Genomic DNA, 13,186 nt, shown 5'->3' on the forward strand with positions numbered 1-13,186 from the left:
CTTTCAGATGGTAGAAAGAATAGACTAAAAAGAGTCAGGCAGATTACTCTTTATAATGTTATCTTACATGATTTTTTAATGGTGTTTTCTTACTCCCTGCAATGGAAGAACATAAGAACATTCACAGAGATGCCATTTGAAGATGATCCAGTGCAAAATCTGTAACAGAACAGAACCCCCATCTATGAGGCTTGATTTATTGTAAAAGGCCTTTATATAGGAAAGAGAGACCTAAGGGTCATGCTCCTGGGCCAGGTGCCACCGTACTCACTGCTATAGATCCACCTTGAGCGTTCATTAGGAAAGACAGCTTGGCTTTGTACAGTGCTGCCCAGTAATCTAAACTGACTTGTTTTCCTTGTAACTATATAATTGTTTTCTAATTTACTTATCCCAGTTAAGTAAATCAGCAGTGCAGGGAAAAGGTCCTCTGAATGACTCATTTCATACACCCAGGAAATCATATGCCTTAATGGGAAGTACAAAAAGACTGCTTATACGGGGAAAATGACTACGAAGAGGAGGAACCTGTCATGTGACACTTACATTTGTACTACAAGACTTAATAGGGAATAATGGGTTTTCCTTTTTTGAAGGTCACTGTCAAAACCCCCTAGTCCGGTGTTCCCCACTATCAAAGTTCCCTCATCCTATCATAAGCCACTTCTTCATAATGGCGACATAGTCTTCTAGCAGTAATAGAATTTCATTCAGTGGTGTCAGAGGCATAGGTAGAAGCTCTTCAGCATCAGTGAGAAAGGGCCCTTTCATACCTAATCCCTCTTGGTACAATGTATCACTTTCTATAGGATTTAATAAATCAAAACGGTTGTCCTAGTTAATAAAGCATATTAAAAGTGAGGTTTTTTTTTATTCAATTCTAAAATTATCTAAGGATAAGGCTGCTTGGTCTATCCAATCTGCCCTGCTATTATTCTTACAGTACACAGTAAGCTCCAGGAGGCCAGTATGCTGCTGGGGTCTCATTTACTTCAATAGGATGAGTTGCATCACCAAGGACAGGCACTACAGAGTGTACAGAGCCGTGCCTAGTGGGAAGTGAACGGGCTGCAGTCCTGGGCCCTTCAATCTATGGATCATTAGGGGGGCAGAAGTTTGGCTGCTATAGAACTTGTGTTTGCCTTACAGTGTCTTTTAACAGGTTTGAGTTTTTTAGATCTAATATTCAGTGGTCATTTTCCCTAAGGGTCCCCATTAACAGTAGAGGAAGGTTGTCCAAACCATCACTCTTTGTCCAAGAACAGAAGCAGCGGCACTCGCCAATCATATGAACAATGCTTTATTTCAGGTCAGGTACAGGTTTAAAAATGCGATTCCATACAATGGAGCTACAATAGTTTTGAAATGATCGTAGCTCCATTTTATGGAATCACATTTTTAAACCTGCACCTGACCTGAAATAAAGCATCATTCACACGATTGGCGAGTGCCCCTGCTTCTGTTCTTTGACAAAGAGTTTATATTTCTTTTGCCTAAATATTTTTTCTTCAATTTTTGTCAGGCTTCTTGAGATGTTCTCTGGACTTTGGACACTGGAAGGCCGCAACTGGAAAAGGTCACACTGTGCAGCTAAGCCAGCAATCGTAAGAGTGGTTAGCAGCTATATGTTTAAGGTTGCTGATGGAAGCTTCATTAATCTGGAAGAAGGTGATGTCCTTCTACTGCTAAACAAGTTTGATAAAGATTGGTGGCAAGTTAGGAAAATAGGAGATTGTGAAAAAAGCAAACCATTTAATGTGCCGTCTTCCTACATCAATGAGCTGACCACCTGCAAAAATCTAGGACACCGAAGCAAAACTGAACGTCTAGGTAATATCCTACTGTGTGTTACATTGCACATAATGCAATAATGAATGAGTAATCAATATACAGAGAAGTATTTGTAACAATTTTATTGTATAATTTTATAGTGTTGCTAAGTCACCAGATCATCAGCTTAGCCTAAGGGCCCTATTCCACCGGACGATTATCGTTCAGATTATCGTTAAATCGTTCGAATCTAAACGATAATCGTTCGGTTGAAATGCAGTTAACGATTAACGACCGAACGAGAAATCGTTGATCGCTTTATAAGACCTGGACCTATTTTTATCGTTGCTCGTTCGCAAAACGTTCGCAAATCGTTCGCATTGAATAAGACATCGTTCGGTCGTTCGCAATAGATACGAACGCAATAGCGAAGAAATACGGAAGAAGAAACGATCGCAATTACGATCATAAGTAGCGATTATCGTTCCATGGAAATGAGTGAACGTTTTCAGGTCTTTCGCAATAGCGGTCGTTTGAGATCGTTAATCGTTAACGATTATGCTAACGATAATCGTCCGGTGGAATAGGGCCCTAAGGCTACATTCCCATGCCTGTAGTGCTGTCTGCAAGGTACGGACAGCACTACGGACGGGCATCTGTATCACTGCGATCCACAGATACAGTTGGGGGTGTGTGGCAGTATGTGTCTCTCCGACTGTCAAGTATAAAATAATATTTTTGTAAATTGTCTTCCAAAGGTTATTGGTCGTTAGATTCTGACTGGGCTGATTCTGACTAGATTCTGTTAGATGTGCATTACAGGCACTGCTACAATAATATTCAAACCCCTGAAAATGTGGAATCTCAGTGACTATAAATTATTGCAGTACCCTAGACCTACAATGGTTACATGCTGTTTGGAACCCCTCCCCCCAACATGTTTCACTGTGCAAAGCAGCATCTTCAGGGGCATGGGATACATGTAATGGCAATTTTAATAGTACATGTTCTGCATATTCAGTCCTGTACACTGATCTAAATACATATAGGGGGAGATCAGTCAAAGGCTATGTTCACACACGCTAACAACAACAATTGTTGTTTGGCACTCAGAAAACGCGTCTGTTGTAGTGAGTGTCAAACCATGGCTGTTTTTGCACTAACAAGTGCTTTGAAATCAATGCACAAACGCTGGAAATAATTTACATGTCAATTATTTCAATGGCCAACAACAACAACCACAACTGCTGTTGTTCAATACACTGTGTGAACAACGGCCTGTTGTTCACACAATGAACGGTCGCCCTTGTCATAAAAAATACGTTATGTGAATATAGCGAAAAAGTGTAAAAGTGTAAACTGCCAATAGCAACCAATCACAGCTCCTCTCTTTATTTTACCAGGGCTGAAAGCTGAGCTGTGATTGGTTGCTGTGGGCAGATTACGCCAGTGTATATTTTACACCCTTTGATAAATCTGGGCCATAGTTTTGTACAGATGAATTGACACTCCATCCATTATTGCTGTACACCTTAGCAATATTTAGCTTTCACTCTGTATCAATTAACATTTGTGTAAACATTTTTTAAATAAGAAAATAAGAATTGATAAAGTTTTATAAAGAGGTTTGTGACTGTCCTGTTAGTGGAGGGCTGGGTCTTTATAGTGCCATCATAAGCCCTTTAGAATAATAATTTATTTATTATTTCTTGTGATAAGCAAAAAAAAGGATATCATTATTATTATAATATATTATTCAATATGTTAATGTATAAATAGAGGTTCCTAAAAGATTTTCCACATAATATTCACATATCAGATAAAAAATGCTAGATCTGTGCCAAGCACCCACCATTCTAGTCATCTAGGCTAGGTGATAGCAGTGGGGGGCTGGATTACCTTAAAGGGGTTATCCAGGGCTACAAAAACATGGCCACTTTTCCCCCTACTGTTGTCTCCAGTTAAGGTGTGGTTTGCAATTAAGCTCCATTTACTTCAATGGAACTAAGTTTCAAAACCCCACCCAAACTGGAGACAAGAAAGGGGGAAAAGTGGCCATGTTTTTGTAGAGCTGGATAACCCCCTTTAACATGGAGTATTACCTTATATAGGTGACACATATATATATATTGGTTCGTCTCCTAACACTAGTGAAAATTGGAATTCTTCTTGATGTTAATAGTTAAAGGTTTATGATGCACCATATGTCCTAATGCAGTCAACTTCTTGGTGTAACGTAGTTCATTTAATTTTGGTAGGTTGTTCTAGAAATGACATTTTTTTACAAAAGCCAAAAGTTGGCGGAAATAAACGACACATGTACTAAATGCTGAGATTAGATAAGGCAGTACATGTAACCACAGTCTTCATGGCTATATGGATAGATAGAAATTTTTAGTTTTGCATTATACTGGCCTATTCTATTGCTCTAATGCTTTGTTGTTTCTGTGATAGCAACCAAACTGTTTCACAGATCCCAGGACAATCTGCTAATTCCCTCATTCTCCTCCTCTAAAATGGAAGAACAAAGCTGTAGTAGTAAAAATCATGAGAATTCTCAACAAAAGGAAACCATCCAGCATAAATCAACGGGCAGCTTGACAAGAACACATAGAAAGAGTGCCAGCTTCTCTCTGAGTTCCTCTTGGCATGGACAGTTCCCTAAAAATGAAAAGCAGAAAACTTCATTCCACAAATGCATCTCTGAAAAGGTAGGTGGATAGATGTTTTCATATTAATAAAACACTAGGAGTACACAGTATAGTTCTATATTATTAATTTAGAACATTATTCATGTGTAATATGATACAAACCTTGAAGATATATGTGTATTCTATTATGCATGGGCATTGTGTCTCATTGTGACTCACTTGAGCTATGAAGTGAAATCTGACATTTTTATGTATGTATATATGCATTTACAGAGGTATATAATGGAATGAGGTGCATGGTTACATTTATATATCTGCAACAGTTTTCAGTTTTTATTGCTGCTCAGAAGTCTCATAGAGGAGTCGTCAGGGCATTTCAGTGCACTTTAGTGCCCCAGACTCGCCTCTATGACGCTTGAGAGCGACAATGGAAAGCATTTTTTTTTTCTGTGATTGTCGCCATCGCAGGGGATCAGCTGTCAGTATGACAGCAAAAATCCCCCTCTAAATACCTGGAGCGGAGAATCATCTGCTCCTGGTAGTTTAACCCGTTAAATGCCGCAGTCAACGCATGACAGCAGCATGTAACGGGTTCTGGGGGCCATGCGGGTATACACACATGATTGTGAAGTCCTGTGGCAAGGTCCCAGCCAGGGGCGTAACTACCACTGTAGCACCAATAGCAGCTGCTATGGGGCCCGCCGCATCAGGGGGCCCCATGGACGACTCCTGGACTCCCTGAGCTGTCATCATTTGCAGCACCAGGTGGATCTGTAAATGTCCATTTAACTATAAGCACTCCTAAGGAGCGCTTGCTGTTATGCAGATATGACTACACTTGATGGCTTAGTGGTTAGTCGGAAGGAGGGGGGGCAAATCAAAAGTTTGCTATGGGGCCCAGCCATTTCTAGTTACGCCCCTGGTCCCAGCTACTGATCATATCTATGAAAAAAGCCTCAGAGATTACCAAGTATATACCTCTACACTGCCATGCCAGAGGTAGATTGCCTCAGAGCTTGTTGCTGACATAGACAGTACACTACACTACAGTAGTAGTGCAGTTTATTGTATCATTGATCAACAGATCACAGATTAGTATACACTAGAGTACAGTAATACAGTAAAGCAAAAAAGTGTAAACTTTAGAGTCCTAACTTAAGGGTGTACGAAGAAAAGACGGTTGTGACGTGTAAACCACTAGGTACTTGTGTTACTAACTAACATAAGAGAGTCCTTGGGGAACCGTTATGTCTTGACTATCCAATTTGCCCTGCCTGGGTCAGGAACAGGTGCTTATCTACAACTTTCCGCTCAGCGTGAACTGTAAGCAGTCTTGGGAAAAACCATTGAAACGGTCTCTTTCTGTGACTTGACTGTAGACTGGAAATGGGAGGGAGCATTTGCAGGGAGATAAGCATTTGCTGTTTATTATTTTTACCGGCAACTATTTAGTTAAATATGACTTTCACTAGATTCTCGAAGTGGAATGAAAATCTGCTGTGATAATGTAGGGCCATAGGGGCCTATTCCACGGGAGTGGTAATCGGCCGAATCGGCCCGATTCGGCCGATTATCGCTCGGTGGAATAGAGAAAACGATTAGCCGATGATCGCGTAATCGGCTGATCGTTTATTTAGGGCCAGACCTAAAATCATCGGTCTCCCACCGCGCATCGCTATGGTGGAATAGCGGTGCGCGGCGGGCGACTGACGATTTGAGAAGCACCATACATTACCTGGTCCCACAGTGCCGCATCAGCAGCTCGGGAGCGCCTGACTGAGCTGTCAGACCGCTCAGCCAATCACAGGCCATTCACTATGTATGAATGCACCCATAGGGTAGCTTCACCTGTACTGGATTGCACCAAATTTCATGTGTGGGTTCCACAGTGAAATCCTCTGCGATAACCGGTACTGTCATTTTATACAGCTTTACGTGATCGCAGCTGATTTTTCATTCCGCTGCAAGAATGTAAAGCACATTTACACTTAACCCACAGCTGCTGGGCTAATACGTTAACTCACCACGCTCCCATCTGCTTCTGAGGCTCCCGGCTCCCTGACGTCCCACTGATTGGCTGAGCAGGATGCTAGGGAGTCAGGGGCCTGGGAAGCAAGCAGGAGCATGGGCAGCACGTGGTAATGTATTAGCCCGGCAGCAGTGGGTTAAGTGGAAAAGGACCTTACATTCTCACAGCAGAATGAAAAATCCACTGCGAGTATGCAAACCCATAGAAAATTACAGTACAGGGTATCGCAGCGGATTTCACTGCGGAACTCGCAGCGGGAAATCCGCTGCCATCCAGTACATGTGAAGCTACCGTTAAGGATTATTTCTAACCCAGGAAAAAATGGTCTAGAAAAAGGTTATGTAACCAAAGTTCCAACACGTGCACATCCATAATACCTTAATGAATGCAGCACTCATGGTGTAATAAGCAAAATGAATGTTTACTACAAGTTAACTCATGATCAATCACAGATTTAGACACATTGACAACTTTAGTTGTTGTGTACTTATAGTTGATGGGATATGGGTACTGGGACAGTGCACTTAACTTTAGGAAATGTAAGATGGCATTGCTCCATTCATGTTGCAATACATAGTTACCTCTACTCCTCTTTGCATTACTTTTACTAACCTGAACACTTTAAGGATAAAGAACATACTTCAGAAAAACAGCACAGTGCAGGATGCATGTTATGAAATGTATGAAGACCCCAATTGCCCTGCCGTCACTGTCCCCAATTGCCCTGCCGTCACTGTCCCCAATTGCCCTGCCGCATTCAGAGGTGCATGCCTCTTAGTGAAATCGGCAGGCGCAAAAATCTACACCTGCTCCTGAGCACAACCATGCCTTCCCCCTGCATTGCCGCACCCCTCGCCTGCCCATCAGGTAAGCAGGGGATATGGCTGGCATACGCCAGGGAAAAGGAGAGAATCTGCCAATGTCTCCCGATGCGTTTTGCCTTTGGATTGGCACCTTCCTGTACATTGCATTAGAGTGGTTACAAATTTATACGGTTTGCATGCATCCTGAGCTGTGCTTATTGCTGGGGTATGTTTTTTATCCTTGAGGTGTTCATTTACAAGCTACTGATCAACTGTGACAAGTGTTCGTGCGATGACCCTAATCCTGGCAGCAAATTATTTACATCATGTATGACCTTTTGTAAAGTTGTGCCTACATGAAAGCACAACAGTATAGCCCAAGCCCACATTTCAGATTTCTTGTCACCAATATCCCCTTATCGTGTGTTCTTTTTTTGTCCTTCATATATATTTTACCAACCTGAGCAACTGTGACACCTGCCATATACAGGCTTGTACACCTTGATACACTATATACCCTTTCCCCCTTTTTACTCCCCTCTGTTAATCCACTCTCTGTCTTCTTTTCCATTTTTTTATGTTAATTGCTGAAAAAGTTTATTAATAATGTGAGTCCAGAGCCTAGGCTATGGATAGACTACCGGCGGGGTAGCAAACAGCTGATTGACGGGCATCCAGGTGTCAGCACCCCACCATCAACTATTGATAGCCTATCCTGTGGACAGACTATGTTTTTTCCTGGACAACACTTCTTAAGAACTACCAGGACCATTAAAGATTTCAAACATTTTCCTACTATACTTGACATGACTCTCTTCTATCTCTTGATTTCAGAGCAACATTATCCTGTTCCTAACATACATGAAATAGTCTTTTCTACCTCTAGAGGGCAGACTGTGTACAGCTGTAAGTGGCTCCTATTGTCTAGTTGGGGTAATAGGGCATAGTATGTGTTGACATTGCTTACTAAAAAAGTAAAACCATGAACATTCCGTTTTGCCTGCTATTAACCTTAAAGTGTCCTCTGTATGTTATGTCACATAGAGTACAGCAAAGAACAATAAGTCCAATCAGCTTTACACATAACCAGCATTAATATAAAAGGATATATGTTACTCACTAGAGACGAGCGAACTTCAAGCATGCTCGAGTCCTTGCGAACCCGAACTTTCGGCATTTGATTAGCGGTGGCTGCTGAAGTTAGATAAAGCCCTAAGGCTATGTGGAAAACATGGATATAGTCATTGGCTGTAGCCATGTTTTCCAGACAACCTTAGAGCTTTATCCAAGTTCAGCAGCCCCAGCTAATCAAATGTCGAACGTTCGGATGGACTCGAACCCGAAACCGGTTCGCTCATCTCTATTACTCACTCAGTAACAGTTCGAGCAGAATTTATTTATCTGGTGATGTAATATGGTGATCTTTAAAAAACACTTCAGTTTTTGCCGCGATTTAACTGACTGCAATGGCAATGCATTGAAATCAATGGGAAGATGGTCATCCAGTGCACACAATGCATTGAATAATGGACGTTTTTACTGCGGGCGTCAAAATAATGAACATGATCATTATTTTCTGACGTCTTTTGCAAACAGCTGACTTTTTTATTAGTTGTTCACACTCAGTTTTTCTTTTGTCATAGTTCTTTCTCCGTTTAAACTCAATGGACTTTTCAATTAAGCCGCGCCCAAAGGCCAATTAGTAACCCCAAACTAGAATAATGTACAAACACCAGTCATTGCACTAAGGGGAGGACAGGCTGCTAAATGACGTCTGTTATTTTAGACTCAAAATAATGGACGTTATTTTAAACTGAGCTAAAAAAACGTTGTGTGAACATAGCCTATTTCTAAAATCCCAACATAAAGCTTTAGAATACAGTAGTTGACATATCAAGGTATATGGCTGTTGTAAATCCAGCAAGGCAAAGGGAAATCATTGACAGACTCTTCTGTGGGTATTAGAAAACAATAAGCATATTGATTATCTTGGAGATATATTTCAGGAAGGTGTACATCACCACATTGTTCATCTTGTATGGCAAAGCATTGTCTGTCACTCTTTTCTATGTGGCTGAAAAAAATGGTATGTCAATACATACTAGTCTAGTCTAGACTTTTTGGGTTCTTTGGCCTTCATTGGTAAAGGGAACCCTATGGATATGTTTGTATAAAAGAGCTTTTCTTGGCATGTACATTAAAGCGAATGTACCATCAGGTACATTCGCTTCAAGTGTTGCAAATGAATAGAACAGTCGGTGCCACAGTCCTTTTTTTCAGCCCAGGACAGTGCTCAGTAATAGACCAGCACTGTGCGCAGGAACCGGGCTGCAGTTCAAAAATTGGACTGCAGCACCGACTTCCCCCCTGCCGGCGCCGTTCTATTCATATGCATTCTGATGGACCTTCCGTGCAAACAGGGAAAAGCACTGTCTACAATGCTATTTAGTATCAGAAATGTACATGCCTCTGTACAGTTCTTTTTTTTTTTTTTTTAATTCTAAATTTTATTACATTTTTAAATTTTTATACATCGGGGGGTACAATTGGCGACTCGCAGGGCGCTGAAATAATCATATACAGACACATAATGCAGACAAACCTAACCACGGCTCCCATAAAGTACACTCATTTGGCATATCAAACCTACATAAAGGATAGGGAGTGAGCTAGCGCTCGACCTTGGAAAGGTCCGGAGACCAACAGAGAACAAAAGAAGGGGGGGGGAGGGGGGGAAAGTGAGGGGGGGGGCGGATGGGAAGAGGGGAAGTGCAGAGAGGGGTGGTAGAAGGAGGTAGGCTGCTCCTCACTTAGCCAGCAGAGACCTATATTCAGGAGACTCGGTGAACCTTTCCCAGTAATACCAGGTCTTAAAGAACCTAGAGTTTCGGGCATGAAGTTGAGCAGTCAGGTCCTCCATATGTTTGATGTCCTCCACTTTCCGTATCCACAGTGCAAGGCTAGGGGGGTCAGGTTGGCGCCACAGAGCGGGTATACAGGCCCGGGCGGCATTGATCAGGTGGCGGAGAATCGAGGTACGGTAACTTTTGAGAGGGATGTCGGACACATGCAGGAGGAAAAGAGCAGGCGAGAAAGGGAGGGGGTAGTCAGTAAAAGTGGAGGCAATACGCCAAACCTCTTTCCAGAAAGACTCCAACCTGGGACAACTCCAGAACGTATGGAGGAGGGAGCCCTCCTCGCCGCATTCCCTCCAGCATTGTGGGGACACCTCAGGGAAGATCCTGTGCAGTCGAACAGGCACCCGGTACCAACGGGAGAGGAGCTTGTAGCCCGCTTCCTGTATGCGGGAGGAGATCGAGGAGGAATGCGTGCACCGGAGCACTCTGTCCACCTGTACAGCGGTGAAGGAGGTGTTCAAGTCTTCCTCCCAGGCCCCGAGAAAGGGGGGAGATGGTTGATCGGGGGGTGAGCCCAACATGGCATAGAGGGTGGAAAGAGAGTGTCGGAGAGGGTCGGAGCCCAGGCACAGGGATTCAAAAGGTGTGTGTGGACGGGCAAAGCAGGAGGGCATGGGAAGGGTACGTAGGAAGTGATGGAGCTGAAGTGATCTCCAGAACCCAAAGGGGGTGGGGTCATTAAGGGCGTTAAGGTCAGAGAGCGAGGGCCATGCTGTGCCCCTGAGAAAGGATTGGGCACGAAAGCGACCCTCCCGGGACCAAGTGCGGAAGGCAGGGTCTTCCATCCCCGGGCGGAACGAGGGGTTATCCAGAATTGGGAACAGGGGAGAAGGGTGAGGGGCCATGAAGCTAGCGGAGAGATGCTTATGGCAGACCCGGAGTGTCGGGGCAATAGTGGGGTGGGAGCTCACAAGATTGGCGGAGGCCGGGAGCCAGGGAGCTGCCAGCAAAGACACTGGAGCAACTGCCTTTTCCAGATCCACCCATAGCTTCGAGGAGGAGTGACGGTGCCAGTCCAGCACTCTGGACAGGTGGGAGGCGACATAGTATTGATAGGTGTTGGGCAGTCCCAGACCTCCCTTTGATTTGGGGCGATATAAAACTGTCTTTGCTATGCGTGGTTGTTTGTGAGCCCATATGAATTTAGTAAGAAGTGAGGAGAGTTGCCTGAAGTATGACAGAGGCACCGTGACCGGGAGGGCCTGAAAGAGGTATAGTAAGCGAGGTAGGACATTCATTTTAAAAATTGCACAACGGCCAAACCAGGAGAAGGTGCCTCTGTGCCAGCGAAGCAAGTCCCCTTCTATCGTCTGGAGCATAGGCGGGAAGTTCGTTTTGTACAGGTCAGATGTGGAAGGGGTGAGCTGTACCCCCAAATATTTGAGGGAAGAGCGGGCCCAACGGAAGGGGAAGGACGCCTCGAGAGAGGAAGCTACCTCGGGGGGGAGGGATATGTTGAGAGCCTCCGACTTCTGGAGATTAATTTTATAGTTAGAGAGGGCCTGGTAGCGGGAGAGTTCTGACAGCAGGTTAGGAAGTGAGATTATGGGCCGGGTAAGGAAGAACAGGAGGTCATCCGCGTAAGCCGCAACTCTGTGTTCCACCGGCCCCACCCGTACCCCAGAGATGTCCGGATTACGCCTCACATGCCTGAGGAAGGGTTCCAGGGTCAGGATAAAGATCAGTGGGGAGAGGGGGCAGCCCTGTCGTGTACCGTTCGTGATAGGGAAGGAAGCTGAGAGAAGGCCATTGACCGAAACCCGGGCCGAGGGGTGGGAGTATAAAGAGCCTATCCACTCCAGCATGTGAGGCCCGAGACCAATATGCCTCAGTGTGGCAAAGAGGAAGGGCCAGGCTACACGGTCAAAGGCCTTCTCCGCGTCTGTGGACAGAAGCATGACGGGGAGGGAAGAGGAGCGGGCTAGATGGACGATGTTTATGGCTCTAATGGTATTATCGCGGGCCTCTCGCATGGGCATAAACCCTACTTGGTCAGGGTGTATTATGGCTTGGAGAAATGGGGTAAGACGAGCCGCCAGAATTTTAGAAAAGAATTTGAGGTCCAGGTTCAGGAGGGAAATGGGACGGTAATTTTGGCACAATGAGGGGTCTTTGCCGTCTTTGGGGATGACGGAGATATGGGCGCGGAGGGCATCTAGGGGGAGGGTGGAGCCAGTGGGTACCGAGTTAAAGGCAGACAGGAAGTGGTCCCGGAGGAGAGGCCCAAAGGTTTTGTAATAGGGCAAGGTGAACCCGTCGGGACCTGGGGATTTGCCCGAAGGGGACGTCTTAAGAGCCCAATCCCATTCTGAGGTTGTAATGGGGGATTCAAGCGCGGCGGCTTCCGTCTCTGACAACGTCGGCAGTCCCGATTCTGCCAGGTACGAGGCAACTGCCGAGTGAAAGGGTGGGGAATCCAGTGAGGACGAAGGGGTTGGCAGGCTATAGAGGGAGGTATAATAGTCCTTGAAGGATTCTGCTATCTGGGAAGTTAAGGACTGTTTTGATCCGGAGGAGGAAGTAATCTGGGGGATGAAAGAGCGGGCTCTCTGTTGGCGCAGTGCCCGGGCTAGGGTCTTACCCGGTTTGTTGCCAAATTCAAAATAGTGACGGCGGCATCGCGCTAGAGAGGCCTTGGCGTTTGCAAAGGTGAGATCTCTCAGCTTTCCGCGCAGATCCGCTAATTCCGACCCCGTGGCAGGATCCAGACTCGCCTTATGACGTTTGTCTAAGTCCGCAATACGCGTTATCAGAGACTGTATTTTGGCCAGTCGCTCCTTTTTAAGGCGAGTGGCGAGCTTAATAAACGTCCCCCTTATGAAGCATTTGTGGGCCTCCCATACCACTAACGGAGAAGATTCGGGAGAAGTATTAACAGAGAAATATGTAGAGAGGTCGGTCCGGACTTCGGCCAGGACCCCTGGGTCCCTTAGCAGGGTCTCGTTGAGACGCCAGGACCAGCTTCGCGGTTGGGGAGGAGCGAAGGAGAGAGAGAGTGAGATCAGAGCGTGATCA

The 13,186-nt window shown here is 44.9% G+C and overlaps 1 protein-coding gene across 2 annotated transcripts in view; it reads left to right on the forward strand.

The window, feature by feature from the left end:
• The window catches only part of ARHGAP9 (Rho GTPase activating protein 9), an 89,116-nt gene that overhangs the window by 4,902 nt on the left and 71,028 nt on the right, over positions 1-13,186 (forward strand). For both annotated transcript variants that reach the window (XM_069970372.1, XM_069970373.1), the window contains exons 2-3: positions 1,523-1,830; positions 4,225-4,481. In XM_069970372.1, coding sequence (XP_069826473.1) covers positions 1,523-1,830; positions 4,225-4,481 — 565 coding nt within the window. The remainder of the gene's footprint in view (positions 1-1,522; positions 1,831-4,224; positions 4,482-13,186) is intronic.

Source organism: Dendropsophus ebraccatus, chromosome 5 (genome assembly GCF_027789765.1).
Source record: "Dendropsophus ebraccatus isolate aDenEbr1 chromosome 5, aDenEbr1.pat, whole genome shotgun sequence".
NCBI lineage: Eukaryota > Metazoa > Chordata > Amphibia > Anura > Hylidae > Dendropsophus > Dendropsophus ebraccatus.